At 49.6% G+C, this 27,832-nt stretch overlaps 1 protein-coding gene across 1 annotated transcript in view; it reads right to left on the bottom strand.

The window, feature by feature from the left end:
- LOC144113405 (uncharacterized) overlaps positions 1–25,620 on the bottom strand; it is a gene marked incomplete in the record, with an annotated part of 138,421 nt that extends 112,801 nt beyond the window's left edge. Inside the window, 1 exon segment of the mRNA XM_077646462.1 lies at positions 25,294–25,620. Within this exon segment, the coding sequence (XP_077502588.1) occupies positions 25,294–25,594 (301 nt within the window).
- Positions 25,621–27,832: the final 2,212 nt, after the last annotated feature.

The following is a 27,832-nucleotide window of genomic DNA, read 5'->3' as shown; positions in this document are numbered from 1 at the left end:
TGTCGCTGTTAAGGTAGCTTCGTATGGGATTGTCGTAAAAAAAAAGGGTTAATTGATTTAACGGAAGGGGAATCTTAATTATGAACCTTTTATCCAAATTTATGAAACCACAGGCTTATTACCCTCATATCAAAGTGTCGCAACGGTGGAGTAACTTATGGCAGAGTAATAGCAAGGCTAACCCCACCAGTAGCTTATAACAACCCCATGCCATCTTTGGTGTTTCTAGCAGCGCTCCGCATTCACCGAGTTGAACAAGTGATTAATATCCACGAAAAATTAAACACTTCACCCCCAGAGAGAGGACGAAATATTGAATTGGGCCGAAAGTACCATGCACCACGTTTTGTGGAAAAGGCCCCGGCATTCCTGATATTTTGTTTTCTGTGCGTGCGCTTCAATATTCATTCGAGGCTCGAGAGACGAAACCCACGTACAAAAATCCACGCGGCAAAGAGGCGAACGCGCAGCGGCCGACGTTCCTCGAACGCAAGCGGCGGCCTTTTGAGGCGTTCGTCGACTGACCCGCGCTATAAATCAGGTCTGGGCGCAAAATCGAGTCAATAACGCTTTGCTCACCACTCGCCTTCCAAGGCGAGAAATTACGCGAACCCATTTTCTTCTCGCTTTTTCTCTCCGTCTTCTTCGTTCGCGCGCAGTGGCGAGGGGTGCAGTTCACGGACCTAGGCGACGACTGCGCGATCTTTCTGGTTCGCGAGAAAAAAAAAAAAAAAAACCTCCGTCATCAGCACACAGTTTGCCAGACCCCGCGCGTCAGCCCCGAGTCTTTGTCCTCGGTGCAAACAGGGGGCGCGGGGTGCGTAAGAGGAGCCACGCGCGGCGTTCGTTGCCGACCCGAGTGTCGCTCGCGGCCGTGTCGTGTTTTGGCGGCAAGCGGAGCGCGAGAGCCAGCGGCAGCGGGCTGGCTGCACTGTCAACAGGCCCTATTAAGTGCCCCCCCCCCCCCCCGCCCCCCTTCGGAGGAGGAGAGAACGGGGGCCGCACCGTGACAGCGGCCCGAAGAAGCGGCGGCCACGCTCGTCAGCCGGTAAGTGCCTCGCCGCCTATTAGGGGCGCGCGCTCGAGCCTCGCCCTTCCTTATCACAAAGAGGGAAGAGCGGGGGGAGGGGGGGGGGGTGCGTAAAAGCGGCCGGCCGATTCTCGTCCGACCAGGTGTAAACCGCTCGGACGGTCACGCCGTCGACGCCTTTTCGCGCGCCAGATAAGGAGGGCGCCTCCGCTGGTAAAACACCACCCCTCACCCTCGAATCTCCCCTAATTCCTTATCTTATTTCATTCCCGAAATTTAAGAGGTTGCGTTGTTGGTGTTTCTTTTCTTCCTGAACTCCACTTGAGAGGAAGTAAGCAAATGAAGCCTAACAGTCCCCTTGGTTCTCCCGACGGTGGTCTTGCTAAATTGGCCGCCGTGGTCCACGGCATAAATAAAATACGGCATAAATGTTCCACGGCAGCGCTCAGTCCATTCCTTTTACCAGTTCTAGTTGCTACTTGTCAAGGAGCGCGCTGCGGGCGACCTATTTTACGGAAATGCGATGCCGTATAACCTCATTTCTTGGTACAATTTGTATCTTGTACCGACTGCGTGGACGTGCCCTGACAACGATCGTTTAGCAGACAGCAATAGTAGGATAGAACTCCACGTGAATGATAGAGTTGCCCTTAGTTCCCTTCGAAACTGCTTGAAATTTTTCGGCACTGTTTTTGCGGGTGTCACAGCACCCGTATCAAACACGAAAATAAAACAAAAAAAATTACCGGAGGTCACCAAGATGACGCGAAACCTGAACGCTGGGTCGTCGCTTAAACCCGCCTCACTATATATAATGCTAGCGATAAACTAGACAGTCCATTGCCTCATCGCGGGTCGCACGCTCGTTTTGGCTTGGGCGAGCACTGCCTGATCCTGGCGCGGTTGGCTCGTCCTCTAGGCGCCGTGAGCACGCACGTCGGGACCTCTAGCCGTCTACGACCCACCTTCTCCGCCGCGGCTGAGGGACGGTGCGCTCACGAGCCAAGTACCATGTGATGCTGACGTCATAAAAGCGCACGGATTCGGGACGCTGCGAAAGCGCCGCAAGTCACAATTACAGCTAGCGCTGTAAAACTGAGGTACTGAGAAAACTGAGAACGCGACGGCCGCCGACGTTGTCTTCATCGGTGCACGTGCCCACGAGCTGGGGGCACGTGTTTCCGCTTAAAGTATTTCAGCTTTCTTTTTCATTTTTTACACTATCGCTTTTATCATTTCTTTTGGAGCACCTCTGGCTTTCTATAAAATTAATTCGAGACTTGAGGCAAGGATGAAGCTGTTAAGGTCGCGAGCGACAAATCTTGTGTGTGCGCGCGCGCGGCGGCGTGGGTGACGGGGCACAATGAAACTAAACCTAATTTTTTGCCTTCCGCCTCCAAGATAAAGGGAGTCGTCACCCACTGCGGGGAATTATCCGGCATTAACGTTAACGCCAAGTTCGGTTGCAGGAAGGATTACCCCAAGCGAGGTGCATTGCAAGCCAACGTCATGGCCTGCTCAAGAATCCGTTTTCAAATTTCTAGCACCCTGTCCTGTCGTCTTTCAGGTTACCCCGCTCCCGCGCAGCTTATCGGCGGGCTTTGTTCGTCGCTTCCTCCTATGCCCTTCGCTTCTGAGGTTCATATAACACGGTGTTTCTGAGGTTCATATAATCCTAGCCTAACCTTAATTAAACCTAACCTAACCCTAACACACCTACGCAAAACTGTCCCGTAGTATAGCACAAGCCTTGGTAAGGTGAGCTTTTTGGCCGGTGTCGCGAAGGAAAGCGGTGAGCTTTCCTCGCAGTTAAATCATAATGGATGAGCTTTCTCGACCGGTGAAAATTTGTCCGGCGCTTCGCTGTGACGTTTGCGCATAGTTTTCGCGTCGCTTTACTTACATGCAGTGTAGAAACCCACATACCCATGCAGCTGCCCTTAGCGAGTGACTATAGATGGCGCAAGTGTGGAGCCTTTGCAGAGGTTTACAGAGGCATGTAAGGAAACGGAGCCATGTCTCAACATGAACTGCTAAGCCGGTATCCCTGTCTAAAACCCCCCCCCCCCCCCCCCCGCTTTCCGCACTAATTAATCTCCTTCGGTTGAGTTGCTGCGACGTGCATGCCAAGGATTTTGAGCTTTTCGGTTAAAGCCGATTTTCCGAAAACTCAACTCGGCGTAATTTTATCGTACTTTTTTTTCGGTTTAAACCGATAAATCCAACCCCTACACATAAGGTGGCACACAAAAGTTGAACGCGTAGCATGCAGGTGAGTGAGCGAAGCACGGCCTCTCGGCTCTACTAAGAGCGCCGCCTACTTGCTATTCAACCGGGGATGTAAAATGACCAACGATATAATGACCGGAAAGTGACCCTGTGGAATAGAGGTTGTGAACGTCCCGTATTTAATCGTATCTGGCCACAAAATTTCACCCGGCTCCGTACACGTCATCATCTCAGATCGAACACCACACGCCCCGCACATGTCCGTCACAATAATGCTTTTCATCCGTGATAGCACGCCGCTTGCGAAACTCCGAGCAACTAGACTGAAGCGACTCCTTCATCGCACCACGAGGAAAAACTGGGAGAGGGACGCTACACTAGGATGGTTTGACGCTTGCGGAGGCACCCATCGACCCCGGAACAAACCCGGAGCAAATGATAGCCGTTGCGTGAAAACCGCGCCGCGCTCCCGTATAGCCGTCCGAGAAGTCGAAATGATGGCGTATAGATTCTCCGGCGGAGATCGAAGTGTTTACGCGCGCTGTGCCGGCCGCGGCAGTTGCTACTTGCGCGTTACTCCTGCAGTGCCATCTGCGCCGCTTACAGACTGCTCTGAATCTACCACGGGGCGCTGCTTTCTGTGTACTTCCAGTGGCGATAAACCGAGGCATTGAAGAACGTGAAATGACGTCATGTTCGACTCGTCTTCCTCCTCGAGTTACGTTTAATGTGGCCACTGCGGATGAGGTCCGCGCTGTGTAGAACGCGCTGACAGCATTTTGCCGCCGTCTTTGACTTCGCTTTGGTGCCCTTCCTGGCAAGCACTTAATTGGACGATCCTGGCAGCGCGGCGGCGGCCCAGGCAGCGACCGAGAGCGACCGTTACCAGGGTGGACCGGGCATCGGATAAGAATTACTGAAAAGTGTTTACGCGCCTTACGGCTTTTTATCCGCGGTTGTGGTGTGGGTATGATAGCGTTAACGGGTTTCATTCCATTCATTTTACCCTCAGGGCTTTCGCATTACAGAGGGGGTTGATGCCCATATACGCGGAATTGGTGATCCCCTACATCCACAGATCCCTGGGAGTACTCATACCCCTCTTGGCGCAGTGGTGCAGCGGTTAAGCGATGCGCCACTGCACTGCGAAAGCAGCTGCTGGCACCTGCGGGGTTTCTGAGACCCAGGTTACTCCGCGAGCAACCTCTCGCGACCAATCGTTAAGTTAACCGCCACCTGACACGGAGGGCGCTTTGCTCACAATCAGGTGGGCAGGTTGTGATGATGTCACAACGTCACGTGGCCTAAGGCAGCCCGCCTGCCAGCTAGGTTGATTCTCTCGTGGATTTTTTGCTCACGGCAAACGACGCCGTCGGCGGCGCCGGCTTTTCTGCGACACGGGAGCCCTAACGGTATCGCGCTAAAACGGGACTTGCATCTGCTTCAGGTTTGAGAAAGTGACGTGGAGGAAAAAGGAACAAAAACAAAAGAAGCGGAAGACTGTTTTGGAGACCGCGCTTGAATATGATTCCGCAAGCTCGCTATTAATTTATCACTGCTCCGTGCCTTTCTAAAATTGGGGCAGCGTTTCGAAATCGAAGGCCATGCGTACGTGAGGAAGGTTCTTTAAGGGCGCACTGTGCAGTCTGTAGTCAGCGATAGTGCCTGGCCAGAGCGGGCAGCAGCGCCCGAGCAGTGCGTTCCTCAGTGCATCCGAACGGCTTTCAGGATAAGTGTCACGAGTGAGTGCGAGACGCCGCGGCAAGAAGTCAAACCGCCAAAGAAACTACGGCACGCAGCGGACGAAACCGACATAGACACTGGGAGGGAACGGAGCAGACGGTGCAAAGTGCGCGCGTCTGCGGCGAGGTCTCCTCTAGCGACATTCCTCACCACCAACCACTTTGAGTACCGATTAGACTGTTTTCATTATTCTACATTGACTCAAAAGACTCTAATTAGAACTATTTGGCGTTATTCTTACCACCACCTGCGCGTGGATACTCTGACTGATTTGTGCATGCTTATCGATGTGATGTAAACCACCTTTTTATTATTCAGTTTTGCAGTTGATGTGCATTGTTTGATTAAATCTTGTTTTTGGAGACGTACACCTCTCTGCTTCTGACTCACGTTCTCGACAGATAGTGACAATAAGCTTTCATAAATGATGCAGCTACTGACCTCTCACTTATACGCGCTGCACGCACAAAACTCAAGAATTTTAAGATTTTTTTTTAAACACGAGAAGCAACACATTTGTATAAAGATATCTCATAAATTTACGAAAATCGTGCTAATTTAAAGCAAAATAGTTCACAATAAACAATTTACTGCGCCCACAGAGAACGCAACAGCAAAACAAGAAAGATAACGAACACAGCATTAAAATGTTTAATCGTAAGAGACTGTGCTGGTTTTAAAAGAGGGATAGAGAAGAAAAGGAAGGAAAAAAAAGGCAGTGGGGATGTACAGTGCGGGTAGAAGCATATTCTAAAGGGGAAATAATGAGCTGTAATGCCACCAGCATGTCTGTGTTATGATGCGTAAAGTATGAGCAGAACGACAAAACGCATTACTCGCTACCGATTTCGGCATGCTTTACATTGTGTTGCATGGCATCAAGCTATCAAAAATGGGGCATAAACTGCAGCATAATTGAGGAAATTTATTCTAGATGCAGCTTGCTGCTCAGGCTTCCCATCACAAACCAGCTTTAACGTTTCGCCCGAGTCGTGGTTCTTGAGACGCATAGTTAAATAGTGATGGCCAGTTCTAAGTTATACGCGAGGCTAAATCGTCCTCATCGTGCAACTTCGCTTTTCTGCCCGCTAACTTCATTAGAACGAGGTAGGTATATCTACCTTTAATCACTTTTTTTTTTCTCTTTTTCAGGCATAGTTTCACCAAAAACGAAAGACTGCGTTCAGGTTCCACCAGTATGAAAGGAAAAAACCAGTTTGCACTGAGAGGCGTATTTTTGGTCGACTCTCTACTAAAAGTTGAAAATTACTTTTGGATATTGTGAGCCTAGAAGTAAACTAGTTAGCAAAGATAAAAAAGTGCGGTTGTCACGCATAATTATGGTGTGACCACTAACTGAATGCCCAGACTTTCTGCTATTTCATATGTGTGGGGCCTGTTCGAACTGCACTAGTAGCGCATATTAAAGAGGCGCTTTTACGGCCCTTCGATCTGGCACATAATTTGCCCCTGCTTTCGCATTCAATGGACGATGGAGGACTTTAGGTTTACCGCAGTTTCTGACCGTGCGAGGTCACTCGTTATGTTTTTTTTTTTCTGTTCTTTCACGTAAGTACGTGATATAAGTACGTAAGATATGGCAGCTATAGTGTACTCCGCGATTGAAGAAACGGCGTGGAGTGCTAACGCAATGATGGAAAGACCTCGCCTTGTCCTTTGGTTGGTACAGGACTTGTTTATTGTTTTTTATTAATGAATACCGGCAGCAATACTTAACCTGCCTTGTATTCAAAGCGCCCGATGTTTGCTGTAGGAATTCCTAGTTGAATTTAAATTTAGTAACACTAGCGAAACGTTTTCTGTCAGACAAGCAGATATAGTTCTGAGATGATTGATGCAGTGTGAATTTTTAAAGTACTAATGAGAAACTAAAATGTGAAGAGCTGAGAAACAGCTGCCTGCGCCAACTGGGCTGCGTGATAACCTTGCAAATAGAAAAAAAAATACAACGACAACAAGAAAAACGATGAAGTGAATCGCAGAGCCGAAAAAGTTTGAACGGGCAATGTGGAAAATGCGAGCCAGAATATTCTACTACAGCTAGATTTTCAATGCGACATCGGCGAAGCGAAAACCGCACCACAGCTGATGAGTAGAACAGCAAGAAAGGAATTGCAGCCTGCGTGCGTGCAGTTCAGAGTGTATGCCAAAATAGTACAAAACCACCCGAATACACAGAAAAGAAAAGTGGACGCGATGGGGTATCAGATACCACTGTCTTTTACTCGAGCTGCATGCCAACACAAACCAGCCAGAAAAATAAATAAAATAAAGAGCACTTTTATCCGCATGCCATTTAGCACTTCTATCAGCGAGCTCTTTACCCCTGATTCAGGTTGCCAAGAAATGCGCGCATTTTAAAAGTATCCTGTAATAGACCACTTCAGGAGGTTCTGTACGAAGCAGCCGTTTTGAATGTGAGAGTCACTGTTAACGGGCCGCGGAGGTAGTGATAAGAGGGCTAAAAAAAAAAAGAACAAATTTGAAGTGAAAATTTTTTTTCTGTTTTTTTCCCCCGAGATGTGGAAAGCGGGGGAATAAAAAAAAACGGGTGTGGTCTAGTGGCTTTCGAAGAAGACAGTGAAATATTATTCCAGTGATCATTAAAACAGCGATGCGCGGATACATAACTCGAAAAAGTGCGCCTTATTCAGTATTGTTTTTCAGTTGCGAAATAATTCGAAGATGAGGCATGTCACCATGCTTTCTTGTCGGTTAATACGGAAGGTCTAAACGACTGCGACACCAAAAGGCTGCGCGTTTTTTTTCTTTTTTCTGCACGACAACGCGGTTACACGTGATGAAAATCTATAAACGGTGTTTTGATTAGGTGCTATTTCCTCACTATCGATTATACATGCATAAAACTTTGGTTGCTCAAGAACGAAAACAGCTTGCTATCGTTTATTGCCTAGGAAACATAACAGCACTAGTTATTTCCAATTTGCGGAAAAATTCATAGCCGCTAACTGGCAAGCGTGATGATAGAGAAAAAAACATGTGCAATTACATCAGTTTACTCCACTGCGCTGCAAACAGCTAAGTCCAGCGAATCTGGACAAAGGTTTTTTTTACTGCGGCTGCCACCGACACGTGCTGCCTATCGCGGGAGCTTTGAATCTTGGTACAACTCTGTTGATTTCCTGTGGTTGTCAGGGCAAGTCACTGCGAGCTCAGGGCCCGTTTGCGCGAAGCAAATAAGACAGTCTAGTTCCCAGTTTAGCCTTATGCGTGGTCTAGGCCTTGCTTTTTAGGAAAGGAAAGGCGCTTATAACTGGCTCACTTTGTTTGTGAACACCACAGCCACGCAGCGAGGAAGAAAAAAAACACAAACGCTAGCTGTCATGTGAAGATTTGAGTCGGCATTCGTGTTTCTGTCACCAGCAGCGGATCCCACGAGCCGCAAAAGGCCCCCGAGACTGCCTGACCTCGACAAGTATGAATTTAAAGTGATTATCAAGCCGAAAGACCGTTTGGATCTGAAAATGTGGGGTGAGAGTGTACACCCACTTAACGTCGCGTTCGAAAACGCGTTACGTGGCAAGACGCTACGCGCCAAACCTTACATCAGAGTTATTGAAGAGCAAAACATCATCATCGCGGCAACTTCCCATGTCGAAGACGCCACAGTACTTGCGAAGATCGATCACATCAACCTAGACGGGAAAAAGTACCACCTCAATGCCTACGTGAGAACACCGCAAGACTCATTCAAAGGGGTGGTGCACGGGATTGACTCCAACGCATCAGACAGAGACCTAGAGAAAGACTTTTCCTCAGAAACCCACGAAATATTAGGCGTCCGAAGGCTCGGCAGATCCAACTCGGCGGTGATACTGTTCAGTGGATACAAAGTCCCTTTCTTTGTTACGTACGGGTGGATCCAGCGCAAATGTTTTCTTTATAGGAAAACTAGACCGTTTTGCGTACTGTGCGGCAGGGAAGGACATAGACCGGACGTCTGCCCCAGCCCAGCTGAATCGAAATGTGACTCGTGCGGCAAGCTGAATCCCGGGGAAGCTCACGATTGCACCCCAACTTGTGCGGCATGCCAGGGGAATCACCACACCTACTCAAGGGAATGCAAAGCAAAGTTTCTGGATCCCATCAATAAGCCTAGGAAACATCAACATTTCAGTGATCAGGAAGAGAAACCGACAACCAGTAACACCAGCAAGAGCTACGCGGCAGCTGTACGCACCAGCCGAAAAGAGCAGTTCGACAAGAAGGAATCCAGAAGAGCGGCCTCCAATTCTACGTCCAGGTCCAGGTCAAGATTTAAGTCTAGTCAACGTCGCAACTCGTCAGGCCGATCCGGAACGGAAGAGTCAAGACATCATAAAGAGCAGGGGACCACCAGGTCGGTCTCCTTTGCACCTAAGGCGGATCCACCGGCACAGGAGACGCCACGCACCCGAGAACGCGGACCGTCTTCTGAGAAGCAAGAAGACTCAAGACACATCGTAAAGGTGGGCTATGCTGGGTTGCCTCCATCCCTCCCCGGAAACGCGATATCTAAGGAGTTTAACGACCTGAAAGCAGAAATTATTCAGCTAAAAAAACAGAACGAGGCGTTGCGAGCTGAACTTAAATTGGTCAGGCTGCAGTCACAAACAACTCACGACAAAACACCCGAAGCCCGGCCAAACTCACAGTCAGTTTATGAGCGCGTCATTGCAGAGCTGAGGGCTGACAGAGAGGAGCAGGATAAAAAGTTCCTACAAGTTATTCAGATGGTCAAAAATGAGCTCGCAAACGAGTCCGCCAACACTAGGAAATACATAAAATCTGCCATTGCCACAGTCCGAGACGAATTCAAATCGAAACTCAACGAGTGCAACTTCAGAAATAGGAAATCCAAATATGCCGACAGGCACCCCCTTCCAGAAGAGGACGAATAAGGACCATGGCACATAGGGGACAGGAAACAATTATTTGGCAATGGAATTGTCGGGGATTTAAAAAGAAAAAAGCAAGCCTTCAATTTTTCATCGACACGTCGGAGACGCCACCTGCTGTAATAGTACTTCAAGAAGCAAATACGGTCATCAGCATGAAGGGATACAAAACTTTCCAAGACGAGCATAGCCTAGGAATACTTGTTCACAAGGAGTTTACCGCAACGCTGCAAGAACCGCTAGCCGAAAATATCAAACATGCTTACATTGAAATTCTTCCCAAACACAGGGAAAAACGCAGTTTGCACATACTGAACGTGTACAGTCGCCCCAGGGACTCATGTCGTCAGATAGCCACGCTATTTAATAATTTTATCAAGAGGGCAGGTAAGGACCCCCTCGTCATAGCCGGTGATTTCAATGCGCCCCATCAAGCATGGGGATATCACTTTAACAGCCCGAAAGGTAGGAGGATCCTTGAGATCGCTAACAGAGAAGGGCTCACAATCTTAACGGATCCCTTGCAACCCACCAGAGCGGGTAATAGCGTCAGCAGAGACACCTGTCCAGATATCACGCTTGTGAAAAACTGCCTGCAGGCCACCTGGTTTAACACTGGCGAGTCCCTGGGCAGTGATCGCTTCATCATCTCTTGCACTGTTCAGGGAGTTAAATGTCGGAAACCACTTGGCAAGGCTAAGATTGTGAACTGGGACAAGTGGAGAGAGGAACTCGCACGTCTCCCGGACGAAGATATCACAGATATTGAGGCATGGACAGCGCTGCAGATGAAAACCGTCGCCATGCATTCTGCGACAGTGAACACCACGGAGGAAACTCCGGCAGTTGACCCGCACCTGTTACATCTGTGGGAAGCCAGGAGATCTCTGACAAGGAGGTGGAAAAGGCAAAAGTTAAATCGCAAGCTGAAGACCAAGATTGCAGAACTCACCAAAGAAGCGGATGACTACGCACATAACCTCGCTAACCAAAACTGGCTCAAGCTGTGTGATGAGCTCAACGGTAGAATGGGCACGGCTAAAGCATGGGTACTCCTCAGATCCCTTATCGAGCCGAACTCAAACCGGAAAGAGCAAACAGACACGCTCTGTAACGCCTTGCACAGCTATAAAGGGGACAACGAAGCCCTCATTGCAGAACTTGCACGGAAATTCCTCGATCTGGGATCCTCGTACCCTCTCCCTGCGTACACCGGTGCACCCAATGAAGAGATGGACCAAGACGTAACGGTTGAGGAACTGAGGGCGGAGCTTGACGTCATGCGTAAGAACACCGCTCCTGGACCGAACCAGATAAACACCAAGATGCTCTTTAATATGGATGACATCTCTTTAAGAAAATTAGTGAAATACTTCAACACGCAGTGCTGGCACAAGGGCCAGATCCCCGACTCCTGGAAATTGGCTTTAGTGCGATTTATTCCCAAGCCCAATAAGCCATGCGATATTGATAATTTACGACCGATCTCCCTGACGTCGTGTCTGGGTAAACTGTTCGAGAGGGTCGTGAACGCCCGACTGAAGCGACTCCTGAGGAAGACTGATATCCTCCCTGACACGTTGTACGGGTTTAGAGAAAAGCTGTCTACACAGGATATTCTCCTCCGTATCAGAGAGGATATTCTGGACAACCCCGGCAGATGTCAGGTCAAGGCCATCCTTGCGCTCGATTTAAAAGGGGCATTTGACAATGACAACCACCAGGGAATACTGGATGAGCTTAACAGCATCAACTGTGGTGACCGCACATATAATTACGTGAGGGACTTTTTCTCCAATAGAAAAGCGTCAATAAGTATTGGTGATCGGACCTCCTCTCCGTTCAGTCTAGGTTCCAAGGGCACCCCGCAGGGAGCGGTCTTGTCTCCGCTTCTCTTCAACCTGGCCATGCGTGGGCTACCAGAGAAGCTAGACCGCATCCAAGGCATTGAGCACGCTATATACGCCGACGACATTACGATCTGGTGTTGCAGCGGTAATGAAGGGGAAATTCAAGGCCGGCTTCAGGAAGCAGCGAATGTCGTGTGCCAGCATGCGGCGAGGCATGGGTTAACGTGCTCTCCCGAGTAATCAGAGTTACTCCTGATCGACCGTGGCAAGAGGCAGAATACGGGGCTTTTGCCGTCCACTCCCTCTGTCGCCATTACGGTCCAGGGTATGAGCATTCCGATCAAGAAAGAGATCAAGATCCTGGGAGCCATCATACCCAGCGGCAACACTAACACCACTACAATCAGACAGCTCCAAGCCTATTCCGAACAAGTCTCTAGAATGCTACGCCGGGTAATCAAGAAAAGAAATGGGTTAAGAGAGAAGGAGGCCCCAAGATTAGTTCAGGCTTTCATTCTCTCTAAACTAACATACGCCACCCCATACTTACGGCTTAGCAAAAAGGAGAAAGACCAACTAGATGTTATTATTCGAAAGGCAGTTAAGACGGCGCTGGGACTCCCTTTATGCACATCCACTAAGCGCTTACTACAGCTGGGGATCCATAACACCATCGACGAACTAATAGAGGCCCACCGTGTAAATCAAATTGTCAGGCTCTCAACATCTAAGCCTGGCAGGAAAATATTACAGAAGCTGAGAATCAGTCCACCCCGGGAAGTCGCTGACAAGATTGACATGCCCATGCAGATGAGATCACACATTACGAATCACCCCATACCAAAACGCATGGACGAGGAATATAACAGAGGACGGAGACTAGCCAGAGCTAGACACCTCTCTAAGCGCTGGGATGGAAACAAGGACACGATCTACGTCGATGCGGCTGGACCCGTTAACGGAGTCGCGGCAATTGCAGCAGTTTCACCCCGGGGGGATATCATTGCAAGCAGCCTTATCCAAGCGGTGGATACCACATCGGCTGAAGAAGCAGCTATCGCACTAGCGATATCAAAGAATAGCGAGGCAACGGTTATGTCCGACTCACAAGCAGCGGTACGCAATTACCTCAGAGGCCGCGTTGGCGCTCCGTGTTGGGAAATTTTGGAAAGGTCTAATCCTTCCAACATCCAGATCTTCTGGACGCCAGGGCACCTCTCAACGACGGGCAATGAGGCGGCCAACGCAGCTGCTCGAGCTCTCCTCCTCCCAGCATCTGGCACGCAGCCTCTCTCTGACATAGTTGACAACCCCTCACCCTTACTAAGCTACGCAGAAATTACGGAGTACTATAAGATCACAAGAAGAGAATATCCTATTCCTCACAAAACCCTAAGTAAATATGAAGAGCACATTATCAGGCGACTACAAACTAATACTCTGCCCAATCCTTACCTAATGAGTAAATCGTACCCAGAAACCTACAATTCGTCCTGCCCCTTCTGTGGAGCAGTTGGCACACTCTTTCACGCGGTTTGGGAATGTCAAAAAAACCCAGACTTGGACAGCAATCCCGATCCGACTCATGAGCGCTGGGAGGCAACCCTTCATAGCCACAGCCCACTCGACCAGAAATTGCTGGTTGAGAGGGGCCGGATTATGATGACGACCAATGGGTTCTCGTACTGAACCCACCCAGTTTTTGTGCTCTGAATAAATGTTTTTCCTCCTCCTCCTCTCAAGGCGCACTTGAGGTGTCCACCGAAAAAAATGAGCCAGTTATGCGCCTTTCCTTTCCTCAAAACTCAAAGAGGGTTTAGACCGCGAATAAGGCTAGACTGGGAACTCAGACGTTCTTAAAGGAAGGAGTTTATAGGTCAGATTCTGCAGTGCCTAGGAAGAGAACGCCTTCAGTATCAACGCCTTCGTGTATCATCCCACAGCACTCGTTAGTGTTTTTTTTTTAATTACCGCTTTAAATATTCCCATTGAGTTACACGGTGTTCGATACCGGCAGAAAACCGACAGCGCCAGCTGGTGGTGTCCGGAAAAGCTGGGCGCATGTTCAGCAGACACCACGCCGGCGTTCCTTAAACGCATGATCACACATTTCAACTTGTTACAGAGTCATTAGATTAGTGACGTCAGAAGAGAGCAAGTTAAGTGCGTGGGCACAGTAAACCATCGTTTTGAGGCAGGATCATGCTGAACATCCATATGCAGCTTCTAAGTTGCTCGTATTGACTTTAATTATATCGCGAACACTCTCTCAATGCAAAGCTCGCTTATAGCCATTTAAATCTACGCAGATATTCTCTCCTGTTTGGCAATGGTTATTTTCCACCGTAGTGCGCGGGAACGGCCCCTAACGTAGCCACGAAAAAGTTAATCACGCTCTCCTCGTACAGGTTGGTTCGTAACAGTTGGCCAGTAGACGCAGTTACTCACAGCGCAGAGTTTTTTTATGCGAAAGCATTACTTGGCTATGTCGGCGAGGCCGTGTCCGCAATATGTGTCGGCAGCCGTTGTGTCGTTCTCAGAACAGTTAGGATCAAACGAATGATTGTAATCGATAGAGGATGGTGTGAGGGTGATGTGCGACCAAATTTGGTGTCGATAAGATCATTACGTAATTAATTATAGCAAAAAAAAGTCGAGAAAACGTCGAAATAGCGCGGACGTCGATATGGTAAGTGGACGGGAAAACAACCTTGGACGGCAAAATAGCGGGAAAATAGACAAAGGAGTGGAAATAAAATTTGAAATGGATTGAAATGTGTTTGATGAGTGATAATCGAACAGAAGTTTGATTGTCATACAGTAATTAGATAATTAATTAGAAGCGTATGTCGTTGGATACCCGAATAGGCTGGACGGGGATTTAGTAGGTGCACGGGAAAGCAGCAATGGGCGCCAAATTTGAAAAACCAAAATGTGTGATTGAGCTGAAAGGGAGATTTTATTACAGCAACTGTGCGAACCTTCTTCTGAAATCCTTAGAGGAAAAAGAGGAGCAAAGAGAGGCGGCGACGAGTTATCCTCAAAGCCCATGATTTCGCATTCCTCCACGTAAGCAGACTTAAGTGCCCTCAGAATTTTTTTGCTTCCGTTCCTCACTACCTTGCCATATTAAACTCCAAAAGTGGCCCACCTAGCAAGCGCCATGATGGTGAAACGAATGCAAGTCTTCGAAGCCCGAACGCTTCAAGCCAGTATCGATTCTAAGCAGCAAAACTGTCAAACTGGTGTATGCCATTTGTGGAAACTTCGCTTAAAGCGTGTTGTGACACTCTTGTGCAATTTTCTCATTGAAGGTTTCTGTAAAGCATGACGGCCGGCTTGTCTGTAAGCTTTTTTTTTTTTATCCTTGGCTGCCAGGACACTGTGGTATTAACGGTAATCACCAGGCCGATGCGGCTGCGCGTTCTGCTCACAACGACGGACTTCCATTGAGGATCCCAATATCGAGACCTGACGCTGCGTGTGGGCTTCGCCCTTTGGCGCTGGAGCTCACACTTTCAGCGTGGAACACGGGAGAGTTTTGCAACCTCCGCCTCAAGGTACTGGACCCTGGACTGCGCTTTCGTCTTCCACGTAACTTAGAACGTCGCGACGCAACACTGTTATGCCGTTTATGGATCGGTGTTGCATTTACCAATTACTATGCTTTCCGGATGGGGATGGCCGACAGCCCTGCATGTGAAAGCTGTGGTTGTGAGGAGGCCATCGCTCATCTTCTCTGTGAGTGCCCTGCATTTGCGAGTGCAAGAAATACACTGTGTTGTGCCCTGGACCGCCTCGATCCTCGCCCATTAACAGAGCAAAAGATCCTCGGTCCGTGGCCACAGCAGTGGACTGCCCTCAAGGCATACAAGGCACTCTTTGCCTACTTGAGAGCGACTGGATTGAGTGACAAATTGTGACAGCGTTGTGCGTGTGTGTGTTATGCCTTTTTTCCCTTCTCTATTCCCCCTTTTAGTCCCCTAATCCCTCTTCCCCAGTGCAGGGTAGCCAACCGGAACCCCTTTCTGGTTAACATCCCTGCCTTTCCCTCCTCCTCTTTATCTATCTATCTATCTTGGTGCTGTCAGCTTTCCACAGCATACTCCCGGGTCTCACTCCATTGGATTGGCTGCTGCAGCCTGGAAAGACTCTACCCGGAGGGATCCTTGAAATGGAAACGCCGTCGCGTACAGACCGAGCAGATGACCCTAACATCCAGCGGCCACTTCTCGAAGGCGTCTCTCTGTTGCTGCGCATGCGCATTCCTTGCCTCACCGAGGCTGTGAGTGGAGAGGAAGGCGCACCGATACCCCACGCCAGCAAACGGCAGTTTTTTTGGGCAACCAACCGAAGCCCCAATTAACGATGGATATACGTGAACAAGAATTGATAAAAGATAGTTTTGCCGGTGTGTCAAACTCTGGGCACCTTCCTCATCACTACGGAGTGCGCAGCAGAAGTAGGCGGCTGGATGGTTAGCCAAGGTACCGGCAAGCTCTCTCAAGCGATGAAAGGTCTGTTCAAGAAACGCCAAAGCATGAAAGCCTCTAACCCCACAGACTGACTAGAACCGGCAGAGCTATCAAAGCTAATCAATAAGCGCCGATTAAAAGACATAAGAAAGTTTAATATGGAGAGAATCGAGCATGCTCTAAAGAACGGAGGTAGCCTAAAAGCGGCGAAGAGGAAACTAGGAAACTAGGCATACCCGCCGCGGTGGCTCAGTGGTTAGTGCGCTTGGCTACTGATCCGGAGTTCCCGGGTTCGAACCCGACCGCGGCGGCTGCGTTTTTATGGAGGAAAAACGCTAAGGCGCCCGTGTGCTGTGCGATGTCAGTGCACGTTAAAGATCCCCAGGTGGTCGAAATTATTCCGGAGCCCTCCACTACGGCACCTATTTCTTCCTTTCTTCTTTCACTCCCTCCTTAAACCCTTCCCTTACGGCGCGGTTCAGGTGTCCAACGATATATGAGACAGATACTGCGCCATTTTCCTTTCCCCAAAAACCAATTATTATTATTAATATTATTATTATTAACTAGGCATAGGCATATTCTTATTTGAAGTATTTTTCCAGTATTTCCAATATTCCCGAGAAGAAAAACACCTGGTTTCTTTCCTCGATTTTTTCCCCCAGGCATTCAAAATTTCCCGAAATGTTGCGTCCCTGCACGAAGGGTATAGCTCACGAACCACCATGAAGACGTGGTTATGATTTGGGGGCTCACAACCATGTTCAGATATAAAGAACAATGGGCTGCCGTACGCACGGAGGCGGATTAGCAAACATTCTTGCGGTCTGCGGCTGAACACGCGGAAGCCGCGCTATGAGCGGACATGATGTGGCTCCACGCCGTCCACAGAGCCGGGATATAACGCGGTCTGCATGAGATGTGGTGTCATCTTCGCCGAGAGGCAACACGTGCGAGGGATATCACGACGCGCACGGTGGATGACGGATTACGCAAGCGGTCTTGTTAGACGTTCACTGAGCCGTGAAAAGATGGAAGGAATTTAAGTGCTTGGAATAACCGGCGAGTTATGTAACCGCGGTACTCAAAAAAGAACAAGAAAAGGCGAACAGTAATTCGAGCTAGATTGATACACCACTGTTTTGAGGTCGCAGTCGTGCCGCTTTTACCAAAAGGATAGTTTTATAACCACGAAAGACGAACATGTGAAAGACGGCTTATGATGTCATCGTCGAAATTCTGCTTCTTCTGACTTAGGCTTGCGCGGCCGGCAGCTGGAGTTTGGGACGATTTAAATTGTTGGTTGCAAAAGACTAATTCCGCTGAACTTGATTATAAAACACGATAGCTTTTATTGGATTTTCCTGCATAGAAATAGATCACGGCTACAGCATCAATTAGAGCCGTGTGCCTTGCTGGTGCTTTCCCTATGAAGTCCAATGAATATAGGACTTCGATTGTCTGCTGTGCTATGCGAAATCGCGAAGTTGGAGATTACCTCGAAGCTCTCCGTTCGTGCCATGCCGTGTGCTAGCCACGGCGCTCGGCAGAAGGAGCTTCCGTCAAACGAATTACCAGTTAAATCCGTTACTGATCCCGTGACGTAACCGCAACCGTAACCGATCTCGTGACGTAACGTTACGCCCTCGCGTAACGCGGTTCCGTCGATTTCGCATCCATCGCGTGAGTAGCGAGCACCTGGAGGGAATGCGTGGGGCACGCACAACTTCTATTTCCAGATCAGCATCCCGGATATCGTTTAGACGTAATAAAGGCAACGTGAACGTACCTGTGGTAGACTAGGGTACAAAAAAAATAGAATGGTTACAGAATTTACAGAAGCGGAAAAACACCGAAGCGACGTGAAAAGGTAATTAATGTCTTAATCGCTGTATAGCCCAAAACATAGCTATTCATACGTTGAAAGGAGGGCTAATTTGAAGAAACTGCCTTCGTCGTAAAATTTTCCTGATTTTTGTGCTATGAATTCACTTATTCGCTCCAAATTCGCCGGTATATGAGCCACAAAGCACTTTTATTTATCGTGTTGTTGTGCCGCTGTAACAAATAATTTACGAGACGCAGCCAATGCCCTTACACGTTTGCAAATCGTCGCCGCTGGCCAGGCGAAACAGTAGTTTTGAATCGCCACAGCCCCCCCCGCCCCCCCCCCCCCCCCCCCTCCCCGCTCGAGGTTTACGTTACCTTCTCTCTTTACAAAAGTCCTCTTTTAGGTTAAATCAGCAAATCTGACATCTCTGAAATAAAAGCTATCGATGTTGACTCACACACTTACACAGAAGTTTACGATCCTTAAAATCGCGCACCATTGGGAGCAGCAAGGGTGCCTACAATGAGAGCGTCATTGCGAAAAGCGCAGTGTTGTCCGATGCTTCCGTCTGTAGTTTCGGTTTCAGCTCTGATTCACCAAGTGCGGAAGCGAGCAATACATCATGCGAATGTCGGAGCTGCAACCACTCGGCGCGGAGAAGTCAGATGGTACAACGAAAATGAGGTCCTCAGCTGACAATCTGTCCGCTAAGATGCGGTTTCTTCTGGCGCAAAAAGAATACTTGGAAACAAGAAAAAAAAATCAAAGACAACACAGTTTCCAAGGGGCAGGTCATCTGTAAAGTATGAGAATTTGTGCTGCCAGTGAACACTACAGATCAGGGGAAGAGCTTAGCTCGTCCGAACAAATGGATCTAGTGTAACAGACAAAGGAATTCCAAATCAACCTTATTCCTAGTTCGAGCGCAGAATCCCGTTTGTTACACACACGGGCCCTAATACCGGACTTCAAGGCAGACAAGACAAGCGCTCCGTTTTGTTTGTTGAGGTTCGTACGTCAAAGGGGCACATATCTGTGCTTTGAAGGGAACGCGACGGTAAGTTCGCGCCAAAAAAAAAACTACTGCTGTAAAGTCTCTCTCGAACGGTGGTAGAAGGAGCTTACTGAAGACCGCATAACAGACATCAGTGGGCGTGGCTGTACTCAGTTTGCATGTCAAAGAAACTCACAAGTAAGTCGTCACATGGCTGCCCTGCCACTACGGCCATGAAGCTATCAGAAGCACAGTTCCATGACTCCGCAAATGGTGAATGTGTCGATGACTCAGCTCTTTCACGCAAGAGTAAGCAAACAGTCCCCTCACCGTAATTTAAAAAAAAAGGTCATTAATTTTAAGTCAGCTGAACTCGTAAAATCCAGCTATACTTCTCATCGCATAATGACCGTCAGGTACAACTAGGTTGGTAAGTCAAGGGGTAACCGCTGCTCATGCCAAACACCTTTTTTTTCTTTAGCGCGCACAGCAGTGCACGCAATATTAAAGGTGCAAGCAATATTAAATAACTACAGGGAGCGACAAGAACGCAGCGCTATTCGTAATGTGAGCGGCAAGGCTTCGGCAGTGTGGTTCCAAATGGGTATCGTTTGCGTAAGGAAAGAGAACGCACAACTTCAGGATATAATAGGGTTATGGGGCGCTGAATGATTCGTCTGCCTTGCAGACAGAACTGTTAAGTATAACGAGGATTCTGGTTCTGACTTACGGCTGAAAAACGGGCAAGGATAGCCAGGTCACCGCTTCCTCGCACTTGAAGTAATTTAGTGCTGCTGGTGCGAGTCGTGCACGGGAATCCACGGTTTCAGAGTTTTTGAACTGCGCTTTCCTCCAGATCCTGTTGAGCTCAGTGACGTTGCTCAACGTAAGGGCCCCCACAGATACGCCCGTGACGCTGTAATACCCTTGAACGTAAGCCGAAGATGAGCTCTAAGCCTTTTCACGCGGCGGCTACAACTCGATGAGTGAGTGCTCCACATTTCACCGGCAGCCCACGCATGCCCGGCTAATGGATATCGCGACACAAAGGAGTGGAGGCACCGCCCAGTGTGAGTCAATCAGCATGCCATAAATAGGTGAGAGGGGGGGGGGGGGGGGGGGTTAATGTTGTCCCGTAGAAGCCGGAACCTATAGCCGTGTGCCGGAAGCAGTGCTGTCCGTAACACTCACATTCTGTTGATGCAACGTAAGCCGTACACGGCGGAACGGCGACGAGACGTATGCACACAGAGGAAGGACACCGCTGGGAACTTCCTGAAGCGACTGCGTTTCACAGCTACGCGGCAACGCGGCATTGCCAAACCTCCTCACTATAGCAGTGCCAATGAGAAATAAGCCTCCCGCTGCAAACGCAACCTGAGATGGAACAAGAAACGGTATAAATGTGCGCTTGTATCTGCGTGCGAAACAGGTGAGAGTACTATTGCCGAAGCACTTAAGCTTATTGCTAACACATTTGGGAAGTCGCGGTGATGTAATTTCCGTGCACTTTGCAGTCCGTTAAGCATTTAGTGCCGGGGGAATATCGCATCAAGCACTGAGGTTATTTGCAACAATGTGCGCGATGAGTTAGTTGATCGACTTGTATGACACCTCAGTAATTCTGCGCATTAACTAAAAAGCGTGAACAGACAGGACTTGGCGCAGACTTGGGAGCAAAGCGGCTATCATTTGGAGAGCACACTAAATAACTGAATTAAGCCGACTTACGTTCACGGCTTAATTGGCGCGAACCTTTTCGGACCTGCGTCGGCTCCATCTGTTTCCACCATTATTAGGGCCAAGAGTAAATTTAACAAGCAAACACTGCTCAGCTGTGGAAGTAATGAATATATGTGCCTTTTTGCCGATTAATTTATCAATCCAAAATTATTTTTTGAACCGAATAATCAGTTAATTCACAGAGCGTGCGCTCCCCTTCTTGGAAACGAAGGAACTTCAAACCATTAAATACGTCATTATTATAAATCCCCCTTGTTGGTGCATGAAATTAAATTAACGACTTGCGATATTACATCTGTAATTATAATTATAATTATCACAATTATTTCAGTGGTACGACCGTACGGTTCACATCCATCGGCTGACAACACAGAGAGGCTCGCTTTAATAAATGAACTGAACGCACCAATTACCGCATTTTAAAAGTACTGACTAGTGTTTAACTAGATCGCTTCGCCGCTTTTGTTCCTTTAGATATCATTTCGCGTAACATTAGGAAGTGATGAAAGGGAAATACCTGTTGTAAATATCTGGACCTTCATTATGAGAGTAGCGACAACCTGGTGAACAATGCTCGCTATAAGCGCTCTGTAGCGTTGACGATGAAGGGATACGTTCAGTCCCAGAGCTGAGACAAGAAGGGACGTTGGGGATTAATGCGTCGGACTTCACCTTTGGTACACTTTAAGAAGACTGCTTGGTCATCCGGCTGATCGCACGTCTTTTCATTTTGCAAACATGCCACCCACAGCAGACCACGCACTGAAAATTTGGCAAGAAAGCTTCACTAAGCAGTGGCGTGAATTGTCCCCGGCACCTAATCACTTGCCAGCACCCGGCGAGATGTGCTCTACACAAAGTAGATGAGTACCCTATCGAGTCGTCCCCGCTACAAGAAGCTGCAATGGACAGAAAGCTGTACTGCTGCTCGGCCAGTATAAGCATACGACGCGCGATCACTGGGCGCTGAGCCCCCCCCCCCCCCCCCCCCCTCCTTTCTTCTCCCCACGGGGGGTCCAAGAGAAGCGCTGTGTCGAACTCGCGCGCTGGCTGCGCTCGCTGACGCGCACGACTAAGAGATTAACTGGAGGAAACAAGGCCACACAACTTTCGCGCGCTCACGTCCCGGGTACACCGTCGTGTCAAGTGGCGATACTTTCTTGCAGCCTCTATTTTTCGTGACACTTCTCCATGAGAGGCGCTTTTACGTTTTCGCATGCAAATGAATGGCGGCAGCTGTCACTGAGCGGCTACGTAGAGGCTGACTGCTCCGTCCCAAAGTTAAATGGTGAGCGTGGGGGTTATAATTCAGGGAGTGAAGTTTAAAGAAAGCAGACGAAAAGACAAAGTGCTACAGCACCGAACACGATGTATGTTGCGCGCGCGTCACCTTACCTGTTGAGTAAATGTGCAGACTAAATGTGTAGCGTCTAACGCGCGTTATAACCGGTAGAGATATCGAATGTTGTTGCAGAAGTGGAACGGTAAGCACCGTACGGAGCGCGGTCGAGGTTATGAGGTAGCATCACGCTTCCCGCACAGTTGCTACATCTGCGGCCCGAGATTTCTAGATACAAGACCCTCGTTGTCGGTGATACGACAGGAATCTGTACACAAATCTGTGGCTTGCTAAAAACACGGACGAAATAGATCGACTGTTTAACGACTGTAGGCTCCTGCAATAAGAAATCTCGTCGTAACCTCCCTAAAACCTAATAATGTCCGTAGAATATTTAACTATTTAAACACCGTAATTTTGGCACTTTAGAAGACCGAAAAAGTAAAAAATAAATGGGGCGGTGGGGGCTGAGTTTGCGGGCCGCGGGGCAGCGGGCCATCCACATCTCACCCCGAGCGCCGGTGACTTGGTCTTTGTCTTCGAATTTCCAACGCGGCTCGTCAGCGCGGCCCCCATCGTGGCGACGGTCGCGCGGCCGTTCTAAAACAAACAGAACAGATGCTGCTGGCAGACGGCTGCCGAGCGAAAAAGTAAAAGCAGCAACAGCAGCGAGGGGCGCCGGAATGGGACCCGCTCTGCAGAGTGTGCGTGCGCGCCTCCCTTCCCCGGTGCATTATCTGGGGTCAGTTTTATGGCTTTTCGAGCGCCGTGTAGAGAAAGTTCGGAGGACGCTTGAAGATGGAAGCTCGCCTGGAAGGCTACTGGCGGCCCTCCCCGCTGAGAGCACGTGCGAACGGTTGTGCAGCTGGATGGCGGTTAATGCTGTGTTTGCTCTGCTGCTGGCCCCGCAGCGTGACTCAGATTCCACCCTGTATCTGTGTTTGGAGCCACGGTTGGTGGAAGATGTGCTTGTGTGTGTTTTGTTGTCGTGTTGATGTTGTTTTCGGACTATGTGGAAAAGCGCGATCGACTTCTTGTATTGCACGCGGTCCACGCGAGCAAACAAGCTCGTGGGCACCGGCGTGCCACCGGTGCTTTCCATTTGAGAGAAAATGCTCCGATTGGCTCTAAGAAGTTCATTCCTGATTGGTCGCTAAAATGGTCCCCAGAATGCTGGGGAAACTGATTTAAGGAGACGTTTTGGCGCCAAAAGGGCGCACTTGGGCAGGGGCTCTTCGTGGAGAGTCGGAGTCGCGAGAGCACGGACAGGGCCACGTTCCGAAGAACGAGGAGCCGCTACGAGTAAAGAGAGTAAAGTCGGTCAGGCAGGACAGAGTTTCGTAGGGGCAAGCTTTGGCCTGACGCTCCCGGTCGTTCTAGGTGGTAGCGACCACCCGATGTGTAAAAAGTGTAAACAGTCTGTTAATAAACCGACCTGTACGTTTCTGCCGAGAAGTTCGTCTACGCCTCACCTTCCTCCTGCAACGCGTCGGGCCCAAACGGACCCCCATCTCCACCGAGCGAGGACCAGAGTCTAATTGGACCGACGATAGTACATAAAAAAAAAAACGATAAATTCTGGTCCCACAGAACGTGCGCGCTTGGTCGTTCGTTCTGTCACGGGGATTGTCCGTCTCCTCGTTAGACGGGCCCATGCGAAGCCAAGTGCGGTGCACTGCTGGTCCGATAGTGGTATACCGCACTTCCGACGGCGCTGGCTACGATGACATCAGCGAGAGTAGCCTACACCTACTGCCGTTATAACGCAACCGCTTCGCGCAAAACTTCGCTGCATGCCGGCGAAGATATCGTTGCGCAAAACGCTTCTCAATACCTATTTAAACACAATTCATCGGTGCTGTGACAGGAGTACGTCATAAATGAGTACGCGTTCCCGCCATTCCTCTCTATACGCCATCTTCTCAGCGGCGAAAGCAGGAAATGCTGTTCCGGTGCGAAGTTCACTTCGTCCTTACAAGAACAGCCTGGGCCCTGGATGCTCATGAAGCAAAGCTGTTTGAACTCTCACTCAATATAAAGCTGACACAAGGCTGGATACCTTTCTTGCTTATTTAAATACGGTGAAGCATCAGCACGCGTGATGCAGTACGTGTGAAAGAGTCCAGAATAATGGTGCGCCATATAATTTGGCTGCAGAAAAGAAGCCACATATATGCTTTATATTTTTGACTCGTGCAAGGGCATGTTTAACGCAAACGAATCTGCCCGTTTCACGCTCACCTTGATGCAAAACGTTTCCTGAAAACGTCGCTTCTTTCTGAAGACGAAATTGAAAGACGTAGTCTGCCATTTGTATCGTCTATCATTTTGCGCTCTTTAATTTCAAAATGCCAGTTTGCTATTCTCTTAACGCAGCATAGGGGGGCGATGATTGTACATTTGTCGTCAGGATACCGCGGAGTCAAACCGCAAAAGTGACATACATGGGAACTAAAAACGGACTTGCTCAAGGCGAGCTGCTGGGCTAGTTGTACATGCTTCAAGTCCTCACAGCGCACACGAAAGATACGAACGGAAAGAAACGCGCCACAAATCGATTGGTGGTGTGAAAACGGACAACGGACATTGCCCATTTTCAGTTGTCGGAAGTGCGCTGTCAATTCAGATCAAAAAATTCTTAACCAATTTTCAGTTTCTGCCAAGACGCTTCAAAGGCGAACGTGCGCGAATCACATTGCGTGCCCATAAAAACGTGCGCAACTGACGAACAGAGTGGTTAAGCGAGGGCCCGCATATATGCTTTATATTTTTGACTCTTGCTATTAGTGGTAAAGCCTGAAATTAATTTTCAACGAAAGAAGCCCGCGCTTTTTCTTCCGAACAGCACGGCACCTTCAAGCATTCGGCGCCATGCATGGCTGCAGTGGGCCCATCAAATGACACGCGTGAGTGCTTGGCCGTCTCAGTGCCGCTGACAAGGCGGGAGAGGGGAAGGAGAGGCACCCTTCGTGGTGGACGGCGCTGGTGACCACCACCACCGGCGGCGCAGGAGCGCGCGCGCGGTGGGCGGGCACCTGTTGTGAGCGCGCGAGGAGCACGTGTCGGAGGAGCGGCCCGACAGCAGGCAGCCACCGCCGAGCGGCTGCGTGCTGCGCGCGGCTCCACCGGCGGCTGCTCACCTTTGGGCAGCGCCAGCTGGGCGTCGGCGTGCGGCAGGCTGGGCGTCCCGAGCGCGGGCAGCGGCGACGGGGCCGTCTTGGCGTCGTGCGCTGAGGCGCGCGGAGACGCGGCCAGGCCGGGCGGCGACGGCTGCGTGCGGCCCGGACACGACAGGTTGAGCGGCTGGTCGTTGCGGGCGTCGTCGCGTATTCCCAGGATGTGCGCGATCGAGTGCGGCGTGGGGCTCTTGGGCGGCTGGGCGTACACGTGCGGGTGCCAGCTGTGCAGCGGGTACGGGGAGGCCGCCGCGCCGCTCTCCATTGCTGCTGCCGCCTGCGGCCCGCGCGCTGCTGCGGCTCTGGCCTCTGCGGCGGCGGCGACGGCGGCGGCGGCACGCGCGGGGCGGGCCGCGCATGCGCCGTGCTCTCCCTCCTCCCGCCTTCCCTCTTCCTGCAATGATGGTGGATAATGGAGAACCGGCCGCACGCACGCACGCCGGCGCCAGTTAGGAAGCGACAAAGTGCTTGGTCGGGATTTGCTGCTCCCTGTATTCCGTCGATAAAGCGAGCCCCCTCCGGCCGCCGAGGAAGCGCGCGGGAATCGAGCCGCAGTAATTAGCTCGCTGCGGGAAGCGCTCTCGCCAGGTTCACTGCGCGCCCGATAAGCCGGCCGCCGCCGCGTCCTTCATCCGCGCGGCCATTAGGCGCTGCCCAATTGCCGGCAGCAGCAAAACGGTCCCGTAATGAATGTCGCCTCCTCGGCCGGGCCACGCGCACAAATTGATTGCGCGCGCGGCACCTGGCCGTCGCTGGCGCACGTCAACGCATTCCGGAAGAAGGCGTTTAGAGCCAGTCGCTTACCCCGCAGTGCACAGAGCACTGACTGGGAAGCCCCTTTGGGACCAACCGGATGGAATAGGGAATGCCGACTGTAGCGTTCTCCTTTCCTTTCCAGTGTGTAGCGCAGTCGAACAAAGGCACTTATTGCAAAACTGCGCTTCAACGGGGCAATTAGATATTGTCTAAAGTTAAAATATTTTCCAGCGGTGTTATTGTCTTTGGCAGTTATTGGTCATAACGATTTCGGTAGCTATGCGCGTCAAGTGCGCGTATTGACCACCAGAAAAGGTACGACAAATGCAATGAGTGAATTACGGAGGCATGTTTGTGTAACTGGCAGAGTAACTTCTCTATCTAAAGTAATATAGCACCTCGCATGACAATGCATGCAGCGCATTTCCTGCGAAATTGGAAATTCAAGAACAAAACTGTTAAGTGCGCACGGGTAAGTTGTCTAAGAAAGTGTTCACGATGTCGAACATGCGTACAGGATTTCGAATTAAACTTAAAACTCGATCTAACGACATCCTAATTTACGGAGGTCCTGATCTAACGAACAAATTTTGATTCGCCGGCAAGTACCCATAGGGTTCAATGCTCTGAATAACCCGAAATAGCGGGACAAATAGCCACTAAACCAGATGGATTTAACAAAGTTTTTCCTGGAATACATGAGTAAAAAAAGGTGGTTTTCATTTATTTTGCCCACGATGTCTCATATATTGTTGGCAGCGTGCCAGCAGTAACATCTAGGCGCCCGAGTCACAGCCCTGGTTTTGTTCTGACTGGTGCTGCAAGCTGCGCCGCTGCACGGAACAAAGGACTCGGCAGTCGGCGGCGCTTCCCACGTTGGCTTCGAATCCGTTTTACCCGACGGCGCCTTCATGAACAAGCGATGAGGGCCGCCTTCGCGGACTTATCATACGCGCAGGCGCGGGTATCGGCAAATACGATGCCGCGGTAGCTTTTGGTGCCGCTACACTAGACTTCAGATTTAGAAGGGCGGAAAAATGCCTTCCTCGATTTTACGAATTTCCCGATTTAGCGAAATGATTCGTGCCTTCTTTTCAGTTCGCTAAATCGAGTTTTGACTGTATTCTTCCATACAGTCCTCTGATAATTCGACTTCGCGTTCCTAGCTTCGATCAGGCAGCACGCCGTTGATTATTTTGCATTTCGTCTTTAGAAACCAAGCGTTGCACATGAAAGTGTCTCTTTTGTCGCATACTTCGGTGGCTATCATCTTTTTTTATTATTAGCGCGTAAATGTATATAGCAGAAACATAAGTGCAAAGTCGTTAATCCCTCGCACTATTATAGACTGGATCAACTTACCAACGCACACTGCCACGGAAGCTGATGCAACTAAATATCACCGTCTTAACTGGGATGGTGTCCGCATTGCAAAACTTTTTTTTTTTTGGTCTTTCCCCTTTTATAGTTTTTGTACGTCTGAACCGCTTCTGAGATGCTACTTTTCACTGCTTTGATGTGACCTTGAGTGCTGAAGTTACCATTGCATTCTTCATCTCACTTTACATAAGTGTTGTTCATTTCCAGTCTTTGCAGACTGTTTCCATAGTTCCGGAAAGAGCCCACGTTTCTTTTTTTGGTGATATATGGATATAACGACCACTCGTACGTTGTGTCCGTGCTACATTATTTTCTTCTTATACCTAACGTTTTGTTTATTTAGCTTCTACCTGCGTTGCGTTTTTTT

The sequence above is a fragment of the Amblyomma americanum genome, chromosome 1 (assembly GCF_052857255.1).
Source record: "Amblyomma americanum isolate KBUSLIRL-KWMA chromosome 1, ASM5285725v1, whole genome shotgun sequence".
Lineage (NCBI taxonomy): Eukaryota > Metazoa > Arthropoda > Arachnida > Ixodida > Ixodidae > Amblyomma > Amblyomma americanum.
This window is presented reverse-complemented; position numbering and strand designations above follow the sequence as displayed.